At 40.2% G+C, this 19,946-nt stretch overlaps 2 protein-coding genes across 4 annotated transcripts in view; both read left to right on the forward strand.

Moving 5' to 3' along the window:
* The first annotated feature begins 1,376 nt into the window (after positions 1 to 1,376).
* On the forward strand, positions 1,377 to 2,209 carry NOP10 (NOP10 ribonucleoprotein). The gene is made up of 2 exons (XM_045772389.2): positions 1,377 to 1,517; positions 1,830 to 2,209. The coding sequence occupies exons 1-2, from the start codon at positions 1,464 to 1,466 to the stop codon at positions 1,968 to 1,970; spliced, it is 195 nt and encodes a 64-aa protein (XP_045628345.1). The 5' UTR covers positions 1,377 to 1,463; the 3' UTR covers positions 1,971 to 2,209.
* A 4,230-nt stretch (positions 2,210 to 6,439) lies between these two features.
* SLC12A6 (solute carrier family 12 member 6) overlaps positions 6,440 to 19,946 on the forward strand; it is a 91,322-nt gene continuing 77,815 nt past the window's right edge. The window contains exon 1 of one of the 3 annotated variants that reach the window (XR_006782994.2): positions 6,440 to 8,077. Coding sequence is in view for 2 of the 3 variants with exons in the window: in XM_045815680.2 (XP_045671636.1) it covers positions 7,807 to 8,077 (271 nt within the window). In the remaining variant the exon portion in view is untranslated. The remainder of the gene's footprint in view (positions 8,078 to 19,946) is intronic. The other 2 variants (XM_045815680.2, XM_045815672.2) reach the window with 2 other exon arrangements.

Consider the following 19,946-nt stretch of genomic DNA (forward strand, 5'->3'; position numbering starts at 1 on the left):
CTCAGGATCCAGACCAGCGGCAGGCTCCCTGCTCAGCAGGGTGGCCCTGCTTCTCTCTCTCCCTCTGCCTGCTGCTCCCCCTGCTGTGCTCTCTCACTCTCTTTCTCTCAAATAAATAAATAAAATCTTAGAAAAATAAATAAATAAAGCTGTCCTGCAGTACCAAATAGTCCAGTACCATCAGCTCTGCAGTCCACAGAAGGTTCGGTTTACCGATGGCTGAAAAGCACCACTTTATCAAAAACTGCCATTCAGCCTAAAATCCCAAAACTAAAAAAGTCATTCTTTTTGTTAAATTATTTTGTTGTTTAAAAATTTTGTTAAATAATTTTAGTTTTTGAAATGACAAATACATTAGCATGGTCCAAAAGTAAAACTTTGCAAAATGGAATATACACCAAGTGTCCTTCCCAACTCCTTTCCTCTGGAGCTGATATCTCTCTCTCTCTTCCTCTCTCTCTCTCTCTTTTCTTTCTTTTTGGAACCAATTTCTTTATCCCAGAGGAAACCAATAGTATGTTTCTTGTGAATCCTTGCAGAGATATTTTATGCAGCTACAAGCAAACACAGACTATATACTTTTAAAAAAGAAAAATGCTTTCAGGCTTTTCTTGGTTATAAAATTAACGTATGTTCCAACGTTTTTGCCATTGTAAATAATACTGTAACGATCGTCTTTGTAATATCTGAGTTCCAATTGTCGTTTTTTAAAGCCCAGAGTTCTATAAAGAGAATTTCTACGTTCCTTTAAAATTTCGAAATAACCCTAGGAGGTGCATCGTATCATGCTATTATTAGCTACTCACCACTATAAGAAAGAGCGCTGGATTTGTGGTAAAGAGACCTGAGTTTAAATCTTGGTTCGACCCCTAAAATATACTTCACCAGTTTCATAAAATAACTTCACGCTGTCTTCGCTGTACCTAATATTGAATACCCATCATGCACTCTTTACCGCCAATACTTTGAAATAGGACGGGGGAACCGGATGTGAAAGAGGGGAGGGAGGAAAACTTTCTTCTTTATACGCTAAGGTAAAGGGGCTCTGAATCCTGGAGACTTTGTTTCTCCAGGCACTAGAAACCCACTGCCCGTGAAATGGGTGTGCATCTCGAGATAAAGATAGGATTCTATTCACCAATGTTCAACTCGTATCCATTCCTACCCCCCTCTAACTCCTAGCAGTGTCTTGCACACAGTGGGCACACTCCACGTGTCTCCCAACGCCTGCAAAGTTGCAACTGGAAGCCAACGCCTGCAAGGTTGCAACTGGGTTGCAACTGGGCCAAATCCTGCACTAGTTCGCCCCCTTCTGGCCAGCTAGAGAGAGAGGCCTAAATGGACTACATTTCCCGGCAGGCCTTGGGAGAGACTTCCGGCTTTACCGGAAGGAAATTGACAAACACGTGAGACCAATAGTTAGAGCTGCAGACGAAATTGGAACTTCTGGCTTCGGTGTGGTCATGTTTCTCCAGTATTACCTCAACGAGCAGGGAGACCGGGTCTATACGCTGAAGGTGAGGAAAGAAAACAAAAACAAAAAACAACGGGTTGTAAATGGTCATGGTGAGAAGCATAGGTGGGAGAAGCGGTTGAGACCCGCCACCGAATTCCCTAGGTGGGTGAGGGGAACTCGAAAGCCCAGAAGCCACGAGTGTGGAAGGAGTGTAGGACTAGTTGATCTGAACGTCGCGTGTCCTGTCTTCCTGTTCACCTTTTTTCGCGCAGCCCCCTCCCCATCCCAGCCTGTGTCTCCCTGATGACGCCAGTGACTGAGTTTTCCCACCGCTCCTGTACTGAAATTATGTCTCTCTCTCTTCCTCGAGCAGAAGCTTGACCCTATGGGCCAGCAGACCTGCTCGGCGCATCCCGCTCGGTTCTCCCCAGATGACAAATACTCTCGACACCGAATCACCGTCAAGAAACGTTTCAAGGTGCTCATGACCCAGCAGCCGCGCCCTGTCCTCTGAGGGTCCCTTAACGTCATGTCTCTTCTGCTGCCCCTCAGAGACTTTCCGAAACCCAGCTCTTCAGACTGTGAGCCTTGAAGCCCTCTTACCACCCTTGCTCTTTGGAATCCGATTTCATCGTTACCCTCGATCATGCTTGTGTGAAGCAGTCATGGTAGCATCCGTCTTAGCGGAACAAGTTTGAATCTTCTTTCCATGTTTTGAATCACTGCTGGGTGATTAAAATGATTTGAAAAAGCTCCTGTTGTATGTTGTGGGGGAAAAGGAGGGGTTTAAAAACAAAAAAGAGGGAGATGAGAAGGAAGAGCACCCCAGCGGTACAACAAAGAGTACTTGGAAGAAAAACTTAAGTCAGTGCTGTAGCAGTAATGCTATGCGCGATAGGGTGTTGGGGAACGGGAAGAATGGTTGAGATTCTTCCACAACTGCCGCCATTCACTGAAAAATACCCTTGTTCTCATTTAAGTAATTTGCCCCTTGAAATGACGTTTTGACTCAAAATGGAGGAGTTGCTTGAAAAATGGCAGCTATATTGTAGAGGGAGTGCAATGACTTGGAAGTCAGGAAAGCAGGATTTTCCCCTCCGCATAACTTTGAGAAAGTCACTTACCCAGTTTTGTCTCATTTTTCTCATCATTTCTAAGCCTTCTTCCAACTTGAAATTTGGTAGGGTTCAGTGGTGGATGTCAATATATCTACACTGTGTTGCAAAGAGAACTGTTGTGATTACAAATGCCTTGATACCTATATACTCCCCCCTGAAAATATTCCCAGGTTTTTAGTTCTCTCCATCAAGGAATTGTCTTCTCACATACACCTAACTTTATATTCTCCTTGGCAGCCAGCTGCTTTGTGGAACTCTACACAAATCTTAATTTAGAAGATGAGGTATGAGAGATTCAAGCACGGATTTTGCTGTTTTTTAAGCTATTGTTGGGGTTAATTAAAAAACAACAACAAAAAAACCCTGGGAAATTTCTTAGGACAGTTCATAGTAGAGGGATGATGAGGCAAAATACTGTATATAAGCTTTCAAGAAATGCTAGCTTGCTTCCTCTCTTTGCAAAGTTAATCAACTCATTATTTTCCAATCTTCCCGTTTGTGGCTTTTGACACTGGATTTGAATGTTTGCCTCATGCCACTGATTTAAAAATTGCTTTATGGAGATTGTGTTCTAATTATACAACCTTTTCTTTTTTTAAGATTTTATTTATTTATTTGACAGAGAAACAGGGAACACAAACAGGGGGAGCAGGAGAGGGAGAAGCAGGCCCTCCACTGAGCAGGGAGCCCGATGCAGGGATCGATCCCAGGACCCCGTGATCATGACCTGAGCCGAAGGCAGACACTCAACAACTGAGCCACCCAGGTGCCTTATACAAACTTTTTTGACTGCATCAAGACTCTAGACTCTAGAAGCAGATGTAACTTAAATCAGCATAAGTTTAATTTATCAGCACGGTCCTGGAAAGGGATAGATAATGTTTCTCTTGGACTCTGACTGTCTCAGCAGAAAAGCTGAGGATAGTTGCTGACTGCTAAAAAAAAAAAAATCTCTCATCCTGGGTGATAATTAATAGAAGACAGATGATCTTTGAATCACTTAACTTACGGCCATATTAAAATGAAATAGTTGTTTCCTGGCAAGCAATTTTTAATTTCTTAGCCTGTTCACTTACAGGGATTTTAAAGTGTTACCCAATCTTATTAAGGGGGTCATGATGGAAGAAATTTTAATTCTGCAATAACTAGAAAAAGGATCTGCTTTGGAAGCTTCTTAAACACCAAAGTCAGTAAATGAACTCTGCTAGCAATGTTTTGTAATGTTGACTGTAATTTTGTCTTTATAAGTAACCCACTACCTGCCCCTGCCCCTCGCCAAAAAGGATTACTGTTGTTCCATGCTACTTACCTGCTGTGTAAACAGAAATGAAAAGACTTTGATCTAAAACTATTCCTAATTGAAATAGAGGAGAAAAGGTAGACTGCTTTAAAATATATCAAGGACTTTTTCCTTAAAAGGTTCTCTGGATATTAACATTTTCTGAGATACGCTCAGAAATGGAAGAAGAGTTTTAAGAGGTGTAGGATATTGGTGTTAGGTAATATATGTAAGTGAATGAAAATACACTGTGATATGAAACAGAATTGAATGTTGTAGAAATCCACCATTTCCCTATAAATATGAGAAAGTCTGTGAGAGCAGCGGGGGCTGGCTGAGCCCAGCAGGGTCAGCTGTGGGGAGTGCAGGAGCCTTTGCCACCTGGAGCTGGCCTGGCGCCTGTGTGGCCGCAAGTTGGGTGGCTCTGCTGTGCGCCATCACCTCTGAAACATGCATCCTGACTTATCTCCACACTTGCACACTGAAGAATGCAAAGTCTTGATAAACTTGCTTCAGGAATGTCACAAACACTACAGCATTCTGCAAAATTTTTAAAAAAGATTTTATTTATTTATTTATTTATTTATTTATTTATTTATTTATTTGACAGACCACAAGCAGGGGGAGCGGCAGACAGAGGGAGAGGGAGAAGTAGGCTCCCTGCTGAGCAAGGGGCTCAATCCCTGGACCCTGGGATCGTGACCTGAGGTGAAGGCAAGATGTGTTTTGTTTTGTTTTTTTAAGATTTTATTTATTTGACAGAGACAGCCAGCAGAGAGGGAACACAGCAGGGGGAGTGGGAGAGGAAGAAGCAGGCTCCCAGTGGTGGAAGAGCCTGATGTGGGGCTCGATCCCAGAACGCTGGGATCACGCCCTGAGCTGAATGCAGACGCTTAACGACTGCGCCACCCAGGCGCCCCTGAAGGCAAGATGTTTAACTGACTGAGCTACCCAGGTTCCCCTGCATTCTGAAATTTTTTGGTCATTGCAGTGACCTCAGTTGGGTGATGAGAAAATGCTCGAAGAATGAGTACATGGAAAAGGACCAAAAGCAGGGAGCATGACAATGTAATGCAAAAAAGAATTTTTAATCCCGTGGAGAAATCTGAAAAATAAATTACAGACATATACCTCATTAAAAAAAAAAAAAAAAGTCTGAGATTTGAATGACCAGCCAGCCTGCCTGAGAAAAACATTAATACCACAGGAAGTGAATTTCTTGCCTCCTCAGAAAGCTATGAGCCAGAGTTGTTAATCGTAGGCTTTAAAGAGAAAGAATCAAACTTTAAGGAGGTTTACATTTTATCTTATTTTTTAAAAAGATTTTATTTATTTATTTGTGACAGACAGATAAACAGCGAGAGAGAGCACAAGCTGGGAGAAGTAGGCTCCCCGCTGAGAGGACATAGGGCTCTATCCCAGCACTGCCCCCCCATCATGACCTGAGCTGAAGACAGGCGCTTAACGGACTGAGCCACCCAGGTGCCCCAGGAAGTTCACATTTTAAATGGGAATTTATTTCTCATTTTGTTACCTGGATCTTTCTTGTTTTGTGTTTTTGTTTTGTTTTTGTTTTTTATACATTTCAGTCCTTATTTACATACTATATATCTCAAAAAAGTTTTTTTATTTTTTTATTTTATTAAAAAAAGTTTTTTTATATTTTAAAATTTTTATTACTGGATCTTTTTAACCAGACTTTGGATTTTATGTGTCATTTGATAAAAGAGAATTTCCTGGCTCAGGTTTTCAATACAGTTCTGATCTATCGCTAAGGGTGATGTATAAACATTTCCGCTTGTGAGGTGGAAGGACCCAGGCAGAGCCTGGAAAACTATAGGATAGCTATAGGAAATAACTTTCAAACAAAACATTGATAAGTCGAAATTTATTGAACGCTTCTGTTCGTATATTAAATAAACATGCTAAAAAAATATAATGGTGGCAGTAGTAGGAAAAACACTGGCAATAGAGTAAAAAAGTACCTCATTGTTTTCTCCAGGTCTAAAATAAAAGACATTTTCTTTAATAGAACCTCCAGTCTAACTAGAAAGTGAAAATAGCATTTTTCTCCAGCCTCATTGAGGTATCATTGACCAAATTGTATATATTTAAGGTGTACAGCATGACGAGCTGATAAATGCATACGTGGTAAAAGACATTTTAAGAACAGGAAAAAGAAAAACTTAGCACAACATGTATATAATTTGAGAATATGGTGCTTTAAAAACAGACATCTGCTTAGAAATTTCAGTAAGGGTCATACCTCGGTATATCGTATGGGAGGTTTGTGATTTTTAAAGAAATTATGAACGGTATTTTCAGAGACGCTTTTATTAAAGAGAGATGGTTTTTGAGGTTCTGAGGGCAAAAGGCATCGTCTGCTCCCCGAATGCCTCCAGAGTGAGTCTGCGCGGGACCCAGAAGGAAAAGGGTTTGTTTTCCCCAGTGCGCGCAGCTCAGGCCCCAACACTCAACTACAACTCCCATCTTCCTCCGGGCCTCCCACATTTGGCTCCTCAGGCCCGCGGCGACCCCGGCAGCGCATGCGCGCAGCCGTTTCCGTCACCTTGCAGACTGCAGAGGCTGGGCGGGGCTCCTTGGCGCTCGCGGGACGGTACCGCCCTCCGACCGCTCCCCCAGGCTTCTCTTCGGACCGTTAACCTCGAATGAGGAACGAGCTGAGAGGGAAGGGAGGGGCTGCGGCGGCGCTGGCACAGCCCGCCGGGCCCGGGGCCGGGGGCGGCGAGGTCACGTAACCGCTGCTCTGGCGTCTGCCCGGGGAGGGGGCGCCCTCCCCGGCAGCCGGAGCCCTCCTGCGCGCGCCGCGGCTCCGAAACAGTTACCGGCTCGTAAACAACAGCTGCGCGCGCACCCGCATCAGCTGGCGCCGGGATCCCGCACCTGCGACCTCCTCCTCTCCTCATCCCCGGCGCCCCCTCCTGCTCAGCCCGTGCCAGCCTGCCAGGCCATCTCCTCTCTTGCTAGGACCCGAAGGAAGAACGGCGAGGGGCTGACCTGCGCCGCGGCCCTGGTGGGGGAGAAAGCGTCCTCCGGCAAAGGGGTGGCCCGTCCTGTCACACGCAGGAGCAACCCAGCGAGCCGACCGTGGGCTCGACGGACTAGCAACGACCTGCCACGACCCTGACTGAGCTGCAGTCCGAGGGGTCTTGATCCGCTCGCTAGCCGGCGCCTCCCAGATCCTAGGGACCGTTCTGCCAGAAGAGCTGGTGGGCCACCCCCGCAGACCCCTTGGAGACGCGAATCCGCTCTGCCCCTGCATCCTCTGCTCACCCTTTTCATTCTCCTCTATCCAGTAGCGTGGGGTATTTTTCCCGTTATGCATGCGCATCTCTCCCACCAGACCCAAGTGGATTATTGGCCTCCAAAACATCGGGTGGCTCTACACACACCTCCCAGCCAGACCTGTGGGGTATTCACCTGATACACAACAGGTGGCCGGGTGTACACCGTTTCGCAATCTGATCTGTGCTATATTTTCCCGATAAGGGTGGGCCTGCGCGCACTTTGCTGAACTAGAACCGTGGGACATTTACCAGATAAAAGGCTTAACTACCTCGGCGGAAACCTGGGGGTCGAGGGGAGAAAGGCTTCACCTGCTTCTCTGAGACCATGGCACTGAGCCCGCAGCCCTGGACCAGGGGAGGCAGCTAGATAACTCTTCTTTCTGAAGGAACGAAGTTACACGAGATTGGCATCGTTTTGTCTTTTTTCTTTTTCTTAAATAGTTACTGGTAGTGCACTTTCTGGGATAGTGTGAATTCTGAGTAGGACTCTCATTTGGGACTTTTTGTGTGGTGTAAATCAAGGTTATTGAAGGTTTTTTTTAAAAGTTATCTTTTCTATTTTTGCAATCAAAAGTAGCTAGCGTAGGAGGAAGGATTTTGTGGGGTTTTCCTTTTTTCTTTGTTCTTATAAAGGAAAAGAGAATAATGCATCCTCCAGAAACCACCACCAAGATGGCTTCAGTCCGGTTCATGGTGACACCAACGAAGATCGATGACATTCCAGGTTTGTCAGATACCAGCCCGGACCTCAGCTCCCGATCCAGTTCCCGAGTAAGGTTTAGCTCACGGGAAAGTGTGCCTGAAACAAGCCGTAGTGAGCCTATGAGTGAGATGTCTGGAGCCACCACTTCGCTAGCGACTGTTGCACTGGATGCAGCTAGTGACCGGACTTCTAACCCCCAGGACGTTACTGAGGGTAAGTGGAAACACAGATGACAGGATGCATTCATACTGGCTTATTTATCTGGTTGATTGTCTACTGGGAAATCACTTTTCCATTATAGGGTAATCATCAGGAACCGAGGAGCCCTTTGGAATAATGGTTAGCACAATGACTGCAGTAATACTTTGGCATGTGGGAAGGAAAGTAGATTTATATTTTGACTTCTTCATTTTTGCCTCCTTGGAATTGAAATGAGTGGTTTTGGTTAAGGATGAATATCAAAGAATTTAATAGTTTTTCAGCACAGAGAATCCTAAATTGTGAAATTTAGTGGAGAGCTAGTTTTGGGGCTCTATTACAGTCTGCTTTTAAGGCTCCTTACCAGCAGTAGTTATTGGTCGTATCTTAGTTACTGGCTTTCCTACAAAGACTTCAGATATTGTATCACAAAATTCTTTGTAGAATTGTATATTTTACAGAGACAGTGGTTCAAGAAGCTGGGCTCAGGGTGAGGCTGGTGGATCTATTGTGCTATACTGTCGAATGGAGAAATTCTAAAGAGGCTTTTAGGGCCTGATTCCCATATAATTTTGTAAAGAGGCTTTTAGGGCCTAATTTCTACAAAATTTTTTCACTTTGAACTTTAGATGGGATGTATTGAGTCTCTGTACTCAGGAAGTAGTAGTACACAAGCCACTTCTGACTTACTTCACCACTGTGGGCCTTTAGCTGCCCAAACTAATTTGTGTTAGCTGATTTGGAGGTTTTTACTGCATTTAGTGGGAAGAGGTGGATGGAAGAGAGAAGTGAGATAAAATGGAAAGGTCATAACGTTTTTCAGACTACGGGGTAGAAAAGTTTGAGAATTGCTGTACTGCTTTATATGTTTAGTTTTGTGCTAAATTCTGACATAGATATGTCAAGTAATGAAAATTTCTCTTAAGAATCTTAAAGACTCTTAAAATGGTATTCTACCCAAATTTGAAAACCATAGCTTCAGCTACTGATTCAACATTTTCCGGTGTCAGGAAATATTGTTCCTCTTAACCTAAAGGGTGCAGGAAACCAGAATGATTTTAGTTCCTTATTTTGGTTTGTGTTTTTGAATGTTTGGAAACAAGGTAGATTTGGTAAAGTTTGTAGTCCTCAAATTCACTTATCCTTGACTAATTTATTTTATGGAGATATGGACTTAACTATTTACAACTTCTTTTTTTTTTTTTTTAACTATTTACAACTTCTTGACAAACTTTATACCATGTACCATGGTATTAAAGTTACATTATGGAATAAAAATAATTTATCATTTTCTCTTCCTCTAAATTCTAAATTGTAGTTTTAGTTTATATCCATTGTACTATATTTAGTTGTAAAAATACCAAGTAAAGACTCTAACAGTGTTAATTTTTTTCTATTGCTGTAATGGTCATTAGACAATTTATAGCTAAATGTTGTTAGACTTGTGACTTACATGTTATGGAACTGTACTTTTATTCTGTTTAAAAAATGTACTTGAGTAATGTGTTAGGCTTGTGGAACAGGATCCTGATCCGGGCTGCTGTCCTTATCCTATTTACAAGCATTCTTTACAGTAGAGTGGTGCCATTTTACATGATAGGGGTAAAACTGGGACACGTCTAGGTGAAATCTATGTTGTCTAGGTGGATATAGAAGTTAAAGCTTGGCTCTCTTTCTATCTAACATACTCCTTAATGTTTAAATATTCTGGTACCAAATGAAAGAGAAATCAATAGTCCACCCATTAGATTGCAATTTCCACTGTATTCTCAGGAAACTAGTTCCCTATTTTACTAATGACCTATTTTTTTCTCTTTCCATTTTCTTAAAAAAAATCCTTATGATAACTATAATCTTATGATGTATTTTCCCCACTATCAGAGGGACTGGTCAAAAATACAATTATTTCATCCTTGGCTTCATAAGCTGTGGATACCCTTGTTAGACTTGGGTATAGATCTTTACAGAATGCTGTTGTCAAGAAAATCAAGGACATAGTGATCTACATTTGTCTCTGGGCTAGCGTTATTATAGGAAAACAACACTGCGTTTTCTGCAATTGATTCTGTCCTTAAGCTCATACTGTATTTCAAAATTGTGTTTGCTGTTTTAATATTTAGAATTCTGTGATTTTTTGGCCTTTTATACATCCTTCTGTGGTTGTGACATTGGTATGATTATCTCTCCTTTCTCCACAGTTCCCATGCCTCCCACATTTCTTCCACATTGAAGCTTCCCACCTTAAATTTCTTTTCTTGTCATACGCTTTTTACTCATATTACATTGCACAACTGGGGTGGGGGGGCTGTGAAACAGGAAGTTTTAAATACTCATTTCTATCTGTTTTAATTTTTTCTACTGTTGGCCTTTTGAGTAGATAATTATCTTTCTGTTATCAAAGTATTTTTTTGAAAAATTTATTTATTAGAGAGAGAGAGAGAGAGCGCACACAAGCAGGGAGAGCAGCAGGCGGAGGCAGAGGGAGAGAAGCAGACTCCCTGCTGAGCAAGGAGCTGGATGCGGGGCTCCATCCCAGGACCCTGGGATCATGGCCTGAGCTGAAGGCAGACGCTTAACTGACTGAGCCGCCAAGTGCCCCGTTATCAAAGTATTTATAATTGTCCTTTCATTTCGTCAAGGTTCCCTTAGAATTGATGGGACTGTGCAGTTGGTAAATAAATACAATCTTAGTCTGTATTTGCTTATCCATGAACAGTGCGTTAAAGATACCAGAAACAGTTGAGAGTGGGTACCTTTGGGGAGTTATGAAAATCCCTTTACCTAAACATTTCAGAAGGCCATGTACAATTTTTTATATTGAGGGTATATCACTTTTATAATACAGATTTTAAGAGGCATAGTATGTTAGGGAACCTCAGATGATCAAGAATTGAATTCTGAAAAGAAAAAAGAAATTGACTTCTGGTGAAACTCCCTTTTAAAAAATGAGGAAACTAAGGCTCATAGTGATGGTTACAGAGTGGCAAAGCCAAGACTGAAGTACAGGCCTCCTGACTTACATCCAGTGCTTTCCATTATATCATTTTGTCTCTGCCATAATAGCATTTTTTACATTTGCCTCATAACCATCAGGTTATCTTAAATGATTATTGAAATAATAATTCCGGAAAAAGAGCAGGGAACATATTTTTATATGTTTTACACAGTGTCTGATACATTTCATCCTTTTACAATTTACATGCTCAAATACATGCTCCCTGAGGCTCTGATATGTGTGAGGCACTCCAGCAGGAATTACAGGAAATCTGTAGATGAGGTAGTCTCTGCCTTTGGAGAGCTTGTGGTCTGGTGGTGAAAATGACAAGAATACTTCATCCATTCCTTCGCCAAACATTTACTAAACACTTATTAGGGGTCAGGCCCTGTTCTGGGTGTTAAGGATGCAGGACCAAGAAAAAGAATCCAATGACTATTCTACAGAAAATTATGATCTAATAGAGAAAACAAACAAATGTTCCTATAAATTACAATGCTGTATGATAAATGCAACAATAAAGATACAGCAAAATACAAAAAAAGGAAAATACAGCACATTGTAGAATAATATGATAGAAAGATACAGCAAAGGAAAATGATGAACTGAGGTAAAAATGGAGACGCTTAGAGACGGGAGGACTTGGTGGGGATGTAGAAGGTTTAAAGATTGTGGTCAGATAGTTGGATGTTGGAATTAATGGTTTTAGAGGTGGGGCCGTTCCAGTGTTAACATCTAGTATGCAGCCTTGGGAGTGGGTTTTTGAAGTAGAGTAAAAGTAGAAGCTTTAAGTCAAGGAGCTCTAAATAGACCAACGTCGAGGGTGGCTGTTACCAAGTTTTTATTGGGGGGTGTTAGGTGGTAGAGATGAAAAAATAACTTAGATCTAAGTCCCTCCTTCAAAGAGTCACCTTCTCTCTGAAACTTTTTCTGATTCAACCCCGCACCCAGAAAATAGATCAGTTCTTTATAGCCCTATATCCCTTATACAGACTATTACTGTAGCACCTATTTCACTGAATTTTGTTGTTTTATATGTTATCTTTCTCAATTAGGCAATAAGATTCTCAGGGACAGGTACACAAAGTTGTCTTTGTATCATCAGCACCTAGGATAGTGTGTGATGCTACATAATATTTGCACTCAACGAAATACATATTGAGTTGAAGATCTAGACTAAAAGAGATGGAAATATAAACAAAAATTAAAAGCATTCTTAGACAAAGGCAAATGAAATATACCCAGTAGAGCAGTGATGCTTCATCTAGCTGCATTTTTTTTTAAAGATTTTATTTATTTATGTGACAGAGAGACAGACAGCGAGAGAGGGAACACAAGCAGGGGGAGAGGGAGAGGAAGAAGCAGGCTCCCAGCCGAGGAACCCGATGTGGGACTCGATCCCGGTACACCAGGATCACGCCCTGAGCCGAAGGCAGACGCTTAACGACTGCGCTACCCAGGCGCCCCCATCTAGCTTCATTTTGGAATGATCTAGAGATCTTTTTAGAAAATACCTCTGCCCCTTATCCAGGGATTCTGATTTAATTGCATCAGTAGTTTTAAAAAGCTTTTCAGCTTATTCTAAACTGAAAGCCAGAGTTGAAGACCATAGCCTCAAAGGAAAGAGTGATTAATGCTGTACGTATGGGAAGAACTTTCCCACCTGATTGGGATTTCACCGAGTGGGTAGGCACATCAGGCTTTCCTTAAATGTTAGTAGGTCTAATGGAATAGAATAGTTATCTGCCCTTGGAGCCATTACATTACACTTGTGTTTAGCTTATTTGGCTGATCTACCAATTCTGTGTTACTGGTAGGTCTCATAAATGCCTCTTATGCTAGGGTTAAATCAGAATGATGATTAAGCAACTTGGAAAGCTATCTAGTTTTTTTTCATAAGAGCATGTTTCAAAGTACCAAGTACTTATCTATACTTCTCCAAAAAACTTCTAAATTTTTGCCCCAAACAAAAATAAGTGAATTACATTGTTTTGCCAATCGAAGGTGACTATTACCCTTCTTTTAACTGTATCTTTCATATTATAGTTAACCCTTGAACAACACAGGGATTAAGGGTGCCAGCCCCCATACAATAGAACATTTGAATGTTGTTTTTTACTCCCCCAAACCTTAACTGCTAGTAGCCTACGGGAAGGCTTGGAAGCTTGTTGACTGGAAGCCCTACCAATAATATAAAGTCAATTAACATTTTTGTATGTATTATATACTGTGTTCTTATGATAAAGAAAGCTAGAGAAAAGAAAATGTTATTGAGAAATCATAAGAGCCGTGCCTGGGTGTCTCCATCCATTAAACATCTGCCTTCGGTTCCATTCCAGGACCCCGGAATTATGACCTGAGCCGAAAGGCAGATGCTTAACCGACAGAGCCACCCAGGCACCCATCAAGCTTTTTTTTTAATATACAGAAATAATACTTATTTTCACAACTGGGTAATTTATATCTAAGATAGATGTAAAAAATTTACTTAGTTGATTTATTTTTTTATAGTTTAGCAGTGTGCTAATTTCCAAATAAGATTCTAAGAATTATTAGGATATAGAAAACATTCTTCCCTTGAAAGGTTAATTCTTTCCTTTCCTGAAAAATCATATTTTGATATTTTTTCATTTTAAAGATTTTATTTATTTGTCGGGGAGAGGGAGAGCACACACACAAGCAGGCAGAGGGAGAAGCAGGCTCCCCACTGAGCAAGGAGCCCAATGAGGGACTCAGTCCCAGGACCCTGGGGTCGTGACCTGAGCCCAAGGCAGGTGCTTAACTGACTGAGCCACCTACAGGTTCCAGATATTTTTTCATTTAAAAAAAAATCATTTTCTTAGGAGCTGTGATGGGATTTCTCATCCAGGAGAAAATTGAAACTGATAAGGTTAAGTAACCTACTCAAGGTCATACAAGTAATAAACTGAAAAATAGTGATTTAAACCCAGGTGTGTATGATTTTAATATTGGTATTCCTGTTATTACACTTCCTCTATTATATTAACATTGGTTGGCTCTGTTGAAGCATTTAGTAAGAAGCAAAGGTAGAGTAGAAGAAGCATAAAAGAAATTTTTATGTTCAGTGTACATTTTTGCAGCTTTTTGCCTGGCATTGGGGGAATGAAAGGAAACAGTTTATTGTTTTCGTTTTTCAAAAAAAGGTAGTAAAATGACATGTTTCCTGAATAATTTTAAGGTTCTATGTTCCTGAAAGGAAATCTGGCCTAAAAATATGTATTTCAGTGTCTTTCTTTTAAAGTTTTTATTTTTAAGTAATCTCTGCCCCCAGCGTGGGGCTGGAACCCACAACCCTGAGATGAAGAGATGCGTGCTCCACCGATTGAGCCAGCCAGGTGCCCCTCTTTCAGTGTCTTTTAAATAAATGGTCTGCAAATACCCAGGGCAGTTTAGTAATGCTGATTTTTACAGTTATTGATTTAATACAGTCATCTCTCATAAAGTTAATGAATATTCACATTTTGACCCAAGTTTCAGTAGATCTGTTTGTTTTGGGTTTGTTGGGTGTTTTGTTTTGTTCTGTTTTAGTAATCTCTGCATCTCTACCCCCAACATGGGGCCTAGAACTCACAATCCTGAAATCAAGAATTGCATGTTATACTGACTGAGCCAGCCAGGCACCCCCCAGGAGATCTATTTCAAAATGGAGTTTTGTGGCAAGGGAGGAAAGAAGCAATAACTTATTTAAAACAACAAAAACACTTGTTCTCTGAGGTGAAATTAACAAGAAAATCTTGTTTTGAATTGTGTTTTCATTTTCCTTTATTTACTTTTTAGAAATACATCTCAGGTTTTGACCGTGTGTTGCAGTTTCATTTTCTATGCACTGTTTGTAGTGCTGATTAGAAGCCTATCTAGCAAGTATTTCATAATAAAGAATGAAATGGCATACATCAGAAATGAAATTCTGAGTTACTGAGTAGTCCGTGTACATAGCGCCAGTGCTGTTTTTGGTTGGTGATCTAGGCTGTAATGACGTTAGACTAATGAAAAAGATGGGCAGCCTTATGTAGGGAGTTGTAATGTTGTAGAAAAGGAAAGAGTGGAAGCTGAGGACTCTGAGTGCACAGAGGCTTTTGATAATGCCTTCTTTAATATCTGGGTCAGCAGCCGAAATGGGTGATACAGCTATCAAATTAGCTAGCCATCAACTATCCTTCTACTGCGTCCTTTCCCTTAGTGAAGACTCACAGCTTCAGCCCCTTGAAGAAGTGACTAGGCAAGGTAGTAGTGTGTTGCGCTCTAAAGATTTGTCTATGCTTGCACTATGTTGTGCGTACAGCCCTGGTTTAAGATTGCCTTTTATTTTATAGTGAAGTAGATAATAATGATTGTGAGCTCCTCGAGGGCAGGAACAAGTGCCTTGTTCTCCATTGTATTCCTGTTTCCTGGCACATAGTGGGCATTCATCTATGTATTGAATAATGCATGATTTCTTAGCCTCAGTAAAGCATGAGATTTTCCTGATGTTTTGATTTGGAGAAGTCTTTGTCTTCCTTGCAATACAATATGTTGAATCCATCAGACAGTAAGGTCTTTTATGATATATTATCTTTCAGTTGTTAGTCCCAAAATATGTTATATATTCATCACTGATGCCATTTTATAAAAATCAATTTTCATAGATAATTTTTTATAATTCTGAGATTTAGGAGTTTTAAATTCTTACTATCCATGATAGTTGGTCTTCACCAAAGTAATTGATTAACTCATTAATTTCTCTCTATAATCATCCACATAATAAGGCGTAATTTAGAATTTGTGATCATTTTGGTATATTAAACCACTATTTACTGTCCAGTGTCTGAAGGAGAAAAAGGGTTTGCTGATATGCTAAATAAGGAAAATATCTAGATTTTCTGCTTAAGAATGAGAGTCAGTATACTTTTACAGCTATAGCGCTAAATTTAAGTAATGAACTGCTTATTCTCTGCCAGTAAAAGGTTTACAACATTCTGCAACACAGCCATTTGGAGTGTGATATGTAAATGGTGCTGGTCCATGAGCTGCTCACTTACCCTGTCTGTGAGGAGATAAGCTCAGAAATTGAAAGTTTTTAAAAACTTGCATAGCAGTTTGATAGAGCAATTTTATGTCAAATCTGATAATAAAAATTAGAACTTGTGTTTTGTATATTTTTCATTTTTCTAGTATTTCATATGAATTGTGAATATAAAGAAAAATAGTCCTATACCAGAGATAATTTGCAAAGCACTGTTCTTTTGAATGTTTGCCTAACCTTCTGAATGATACCACATGAGGTATTGTCTCCCTACCAGTGGTCCTTTGAAGCCTGAGTAACTGAATGGGGGTCGGGGAGTGAATTAGTCCTTCAGCCAAGTCTGATATTTTCCTTAAGAATCCCTGCTCTAACACATGACCTCTTTCCTCTCTTGACATTTGAAGATAAGAAGTTAAAAATTTTTGGAAGTTCTGGGGCGCCTGGGTGGCGCAGTCATTAAGTGTCTGCTTTCGGCTCAGGGCATGATCCCAGCGTTCTGGGATCGAGCCCCACATCAGTCTTCTCTGGTAGGAACCTGCTTCTTCCTCTCCCACTCCCCCTGCTTGTGTTCCCTCTCTCTCTGGTTGTCTCTCTCTGTCAAATAAATAAATAAAATCTTTAAAAAACAAAGAACAAAACAAACAAAAATAAAAAAATAAAAAATTTTGGAAGTTCTGTACTTTTTTAGAAGTTGTATAATTCAGACATTTTAAAGACATTGTTTAATTCAGATCTTTTTCCTGTCAAACAACATCTCTTAATAAGATGAATTATTACAGATTTGTTGTTAGATTTATAGAATAAAGAGTATGAAGGGTTTACAGCTGAAAATAAAACATAACTTTTGTTGCTCAAAGTTTATCATAAATTTACCTTGGTCAAGAAAATTAAAGTATAATGTAGTTTTCTACTTACATTTAGTTGCTGGCTGGCAGTTACAATGATACAATGAGAATGTCTATCCTAAATATTTTGAAGTAATAACTTGCTACAGTAGAAGCAAGTGCTTGGGAAAGAAATAGAAAAAGCAACTGCTTGGAAGTAGATTACACTTTTTTTTTTTTTTACTATTTCTTATAAAAATACCGTTTGTAATAAACCAAATACTGTAAGCACAAAACTATTAATTGGCAACAATTTTAAAGGTTCTTTCAAGTGTGGTTGGTTCTTAATAGTAGATAAAGTACTCTGAATGGTATCTTCAAACTCAAGAGTTAGGAGAGATTCATAAGATTTGAATCTGTTTCCAAATCAGAATCCACTGTTCTTTGCATACCGCTCCCACCAAATTTGTGTGTGTGTGTATGTGTGTGTGTGTGTGTATGAGAGAGAGACAGAATTCTATGAAAAGGTGTAGACAGATTAGTCTATGTTGTTTGTATGTCTTGGAAGCTAGTCTGCTCTGTTTTTCGGCTTTTTTTTTTTTAAGATGTTATTTATTTATTTGACAGAGAGAGACAGCGAGAGAGGGAACACAAGCAGGGGAGTGGGAGAGGGAGAAGCAGGCTTGCAGTGGAGCAGGGAGCCTGATGTGGGGCTCCATGTCAGGACCCTGGGGTCATGACCTGAGCGGAAGGGAGACCCTTAACTGACTGAGCCACCCAGGCGCCCCTATTTTCCAGCTTTTTAGTAGCATGCTAGTACCATTGATCAAGCTGTAGTTGGATTTTTTATTTAAAAAAAAAAGTACTATTTGGGGCGCCTGGGTGGCACAGCGGTTAAGCGTCTGCCTTCGGCTCAGGGCGTGATCCCGGCATTCTGGGATCGAGCCCCACATCAGGCTCCTCTGCTGTGAGCCTGCTTCTTCCTCTCCCACTCCCCCTGCTTGTGTTCCCTCTCTTGCTGGCTGTCTCTCTCTCTGTCAAATAAACAAATAAAATCTTTAAAAAAAAAGTACTATTTAATATGTTACTAAAACCTTAACATTATATCTACAAGATGCTGTCAGGAATGAGCAGAATGACATTTGGTAAAACTCGTGTTCACAATGTATGTGGCTTTTTAATTCCAGGGATTTGCTTACTGCTTACTTACTATAGAAGTTTTCTTGCATAGTGGATCCATTTTTAGCATGAATTACTAAATTCTTAAGAATCACTTCAGCCGGGTGCCTGGGTGGCTCAGTCAGTTAAGCATCCACTTTTGGCTCAGGTCGTAATCCTGGGGTCTGGGATCGAGCCCAACATCGGGCTCCCTGCTCTACCCTTCCCCCCTGCTCGTGACCTCTCCGTCTCTCTCTCTCACTCTCTCTCTCAAATAAATAAATAAAATCCTTAAAAAAAAAAAAAAGGATGACTTCAGAACATAGTGTGGTTCTAGATTATTTGTGTATGGTTTTTGTACAGTACAGTTCTCAGGTTCTGAGAATGAAGAGGAGACACACGTATGATCAGCTCTAACCCTGAGTGATGTAGTGTAACAATATAGTACCACCTGAAAGAGAACCCTTAAGTTGAAAATAATTTCCCACTGACTTTTCCTTGTTTAAGTCTTTTCACTACATCTAATTTGTCTTTGTTTTTTTAATAAATGGGTTGAATAAAACAAAATGCTAGTTGTCATGATTTGTTAGCTGTGAGTAAAAAGAAGCAATTGGGTAGTGTAGCATGGTAAAGTGTACTTTTAAAATATTACCCATAGTAGACCCATTCTTCTAAAGAATGGGCGGGTGTGCTTTTTTTTTAAAAACAGACATAGTGTAGTCACTAAGTTTTACTGAAACTGATTAGTAAAATAAATATAATATGTATAATATTTGGCCTTATGTACAAAGCACTATGGGAATAATGCCATTATAAGTGCCCTTTTTGCCCTAGCCTGCCCTATGTCTTACTACTTAAAAATACCATAGTTTTTTTTTTTTCCTTAATGTAAAACTGTAGATATTTCAAGTCTGTTTGATGACTCTGATTTCAAACAGCATTCAACACTATAAAATCAAAGTTCGGGAGTAGCATTTATGTAACTACCTAAATTTTATGTGAAATGGAATTTGACCCATAAGTGATTTGCTTTATACTTAGATCTAGAGATCTTTATAAAGAGTTCAGTGAACTTCACATCACTGTATTTTTTCCAACACTTTATTATGAAAATTTTCAAACATACAGAAAAATTGAAAGAACACTCGTATCTTTATCCTCCAAGTTAACAATTTGCTGTATTTGTTTTACCACATATTTATCCCTTCCAGTGGATCCATCTATTTTTGAAGCATTTCAGAGTAAGTTGCAGGCATCATTTATGCTTCAACTCTAAACACTTCTGTATGCATGTGATTAATATGGAATATGTAACTTAAAATGTTTCTGAGATTCATCCATGTTGTTGAATCTATCAGTAGTTTGTTCCTGGTTATTGTTAATAGTCTATTGTATGAATATACTGCAGGTTCTTTATCTTATTGATGGATAACTGGTCTGTTTCCTATTTGGGCTGTTATGAATAAAACTACTATAAACATACTTGTTCAAAATTTGTATTAAAAACACTCAGACCAGGGCGCATGGGTGGTGCAGTTAAGCGTCTGACTCCTGGTTTTGGCTCAGGTCGTGATCTTGTGGTCCGGGATAAAGCCCCTCGTTGGGCTTGATGCTTGGAGTAGAGTCTGCTTGGAATTCTCTCTCTTCTCCCTCTGACCCTCCACCCTGCACAAGCGTGCATGTGCTGTCTTCTCTAAAATAAATAAACCTTTAAAAACAAAAACTGCCAGACCTTTTTCCAAAGTGGTTGTATTATTTTATATTCCCACCATTTGCTCTACATCCTTGCAACAGTTTTAATGGTGATTTTAATTTGCATTTCCCTGAAAGCCAGTGCTGTTGAGCGCTTTTTCAAGTGCTTATTAGCCATTTATGACTTCCTTT

This window comes from Ursus americanus, chromosome 36, assembly GCF_024610735.1.
Source record: "Ursus americanus isolate L20-20 chromosome 36, mUrsAme1.1.p, whole genome shotgun sequence".
In the NCBI taxonomy this organism is placed as follows: Eukaryota; Metazoa; Chordata; class Mammalia; order Carnivora; family Ursidae; genus Ursus; species Ursus americanus.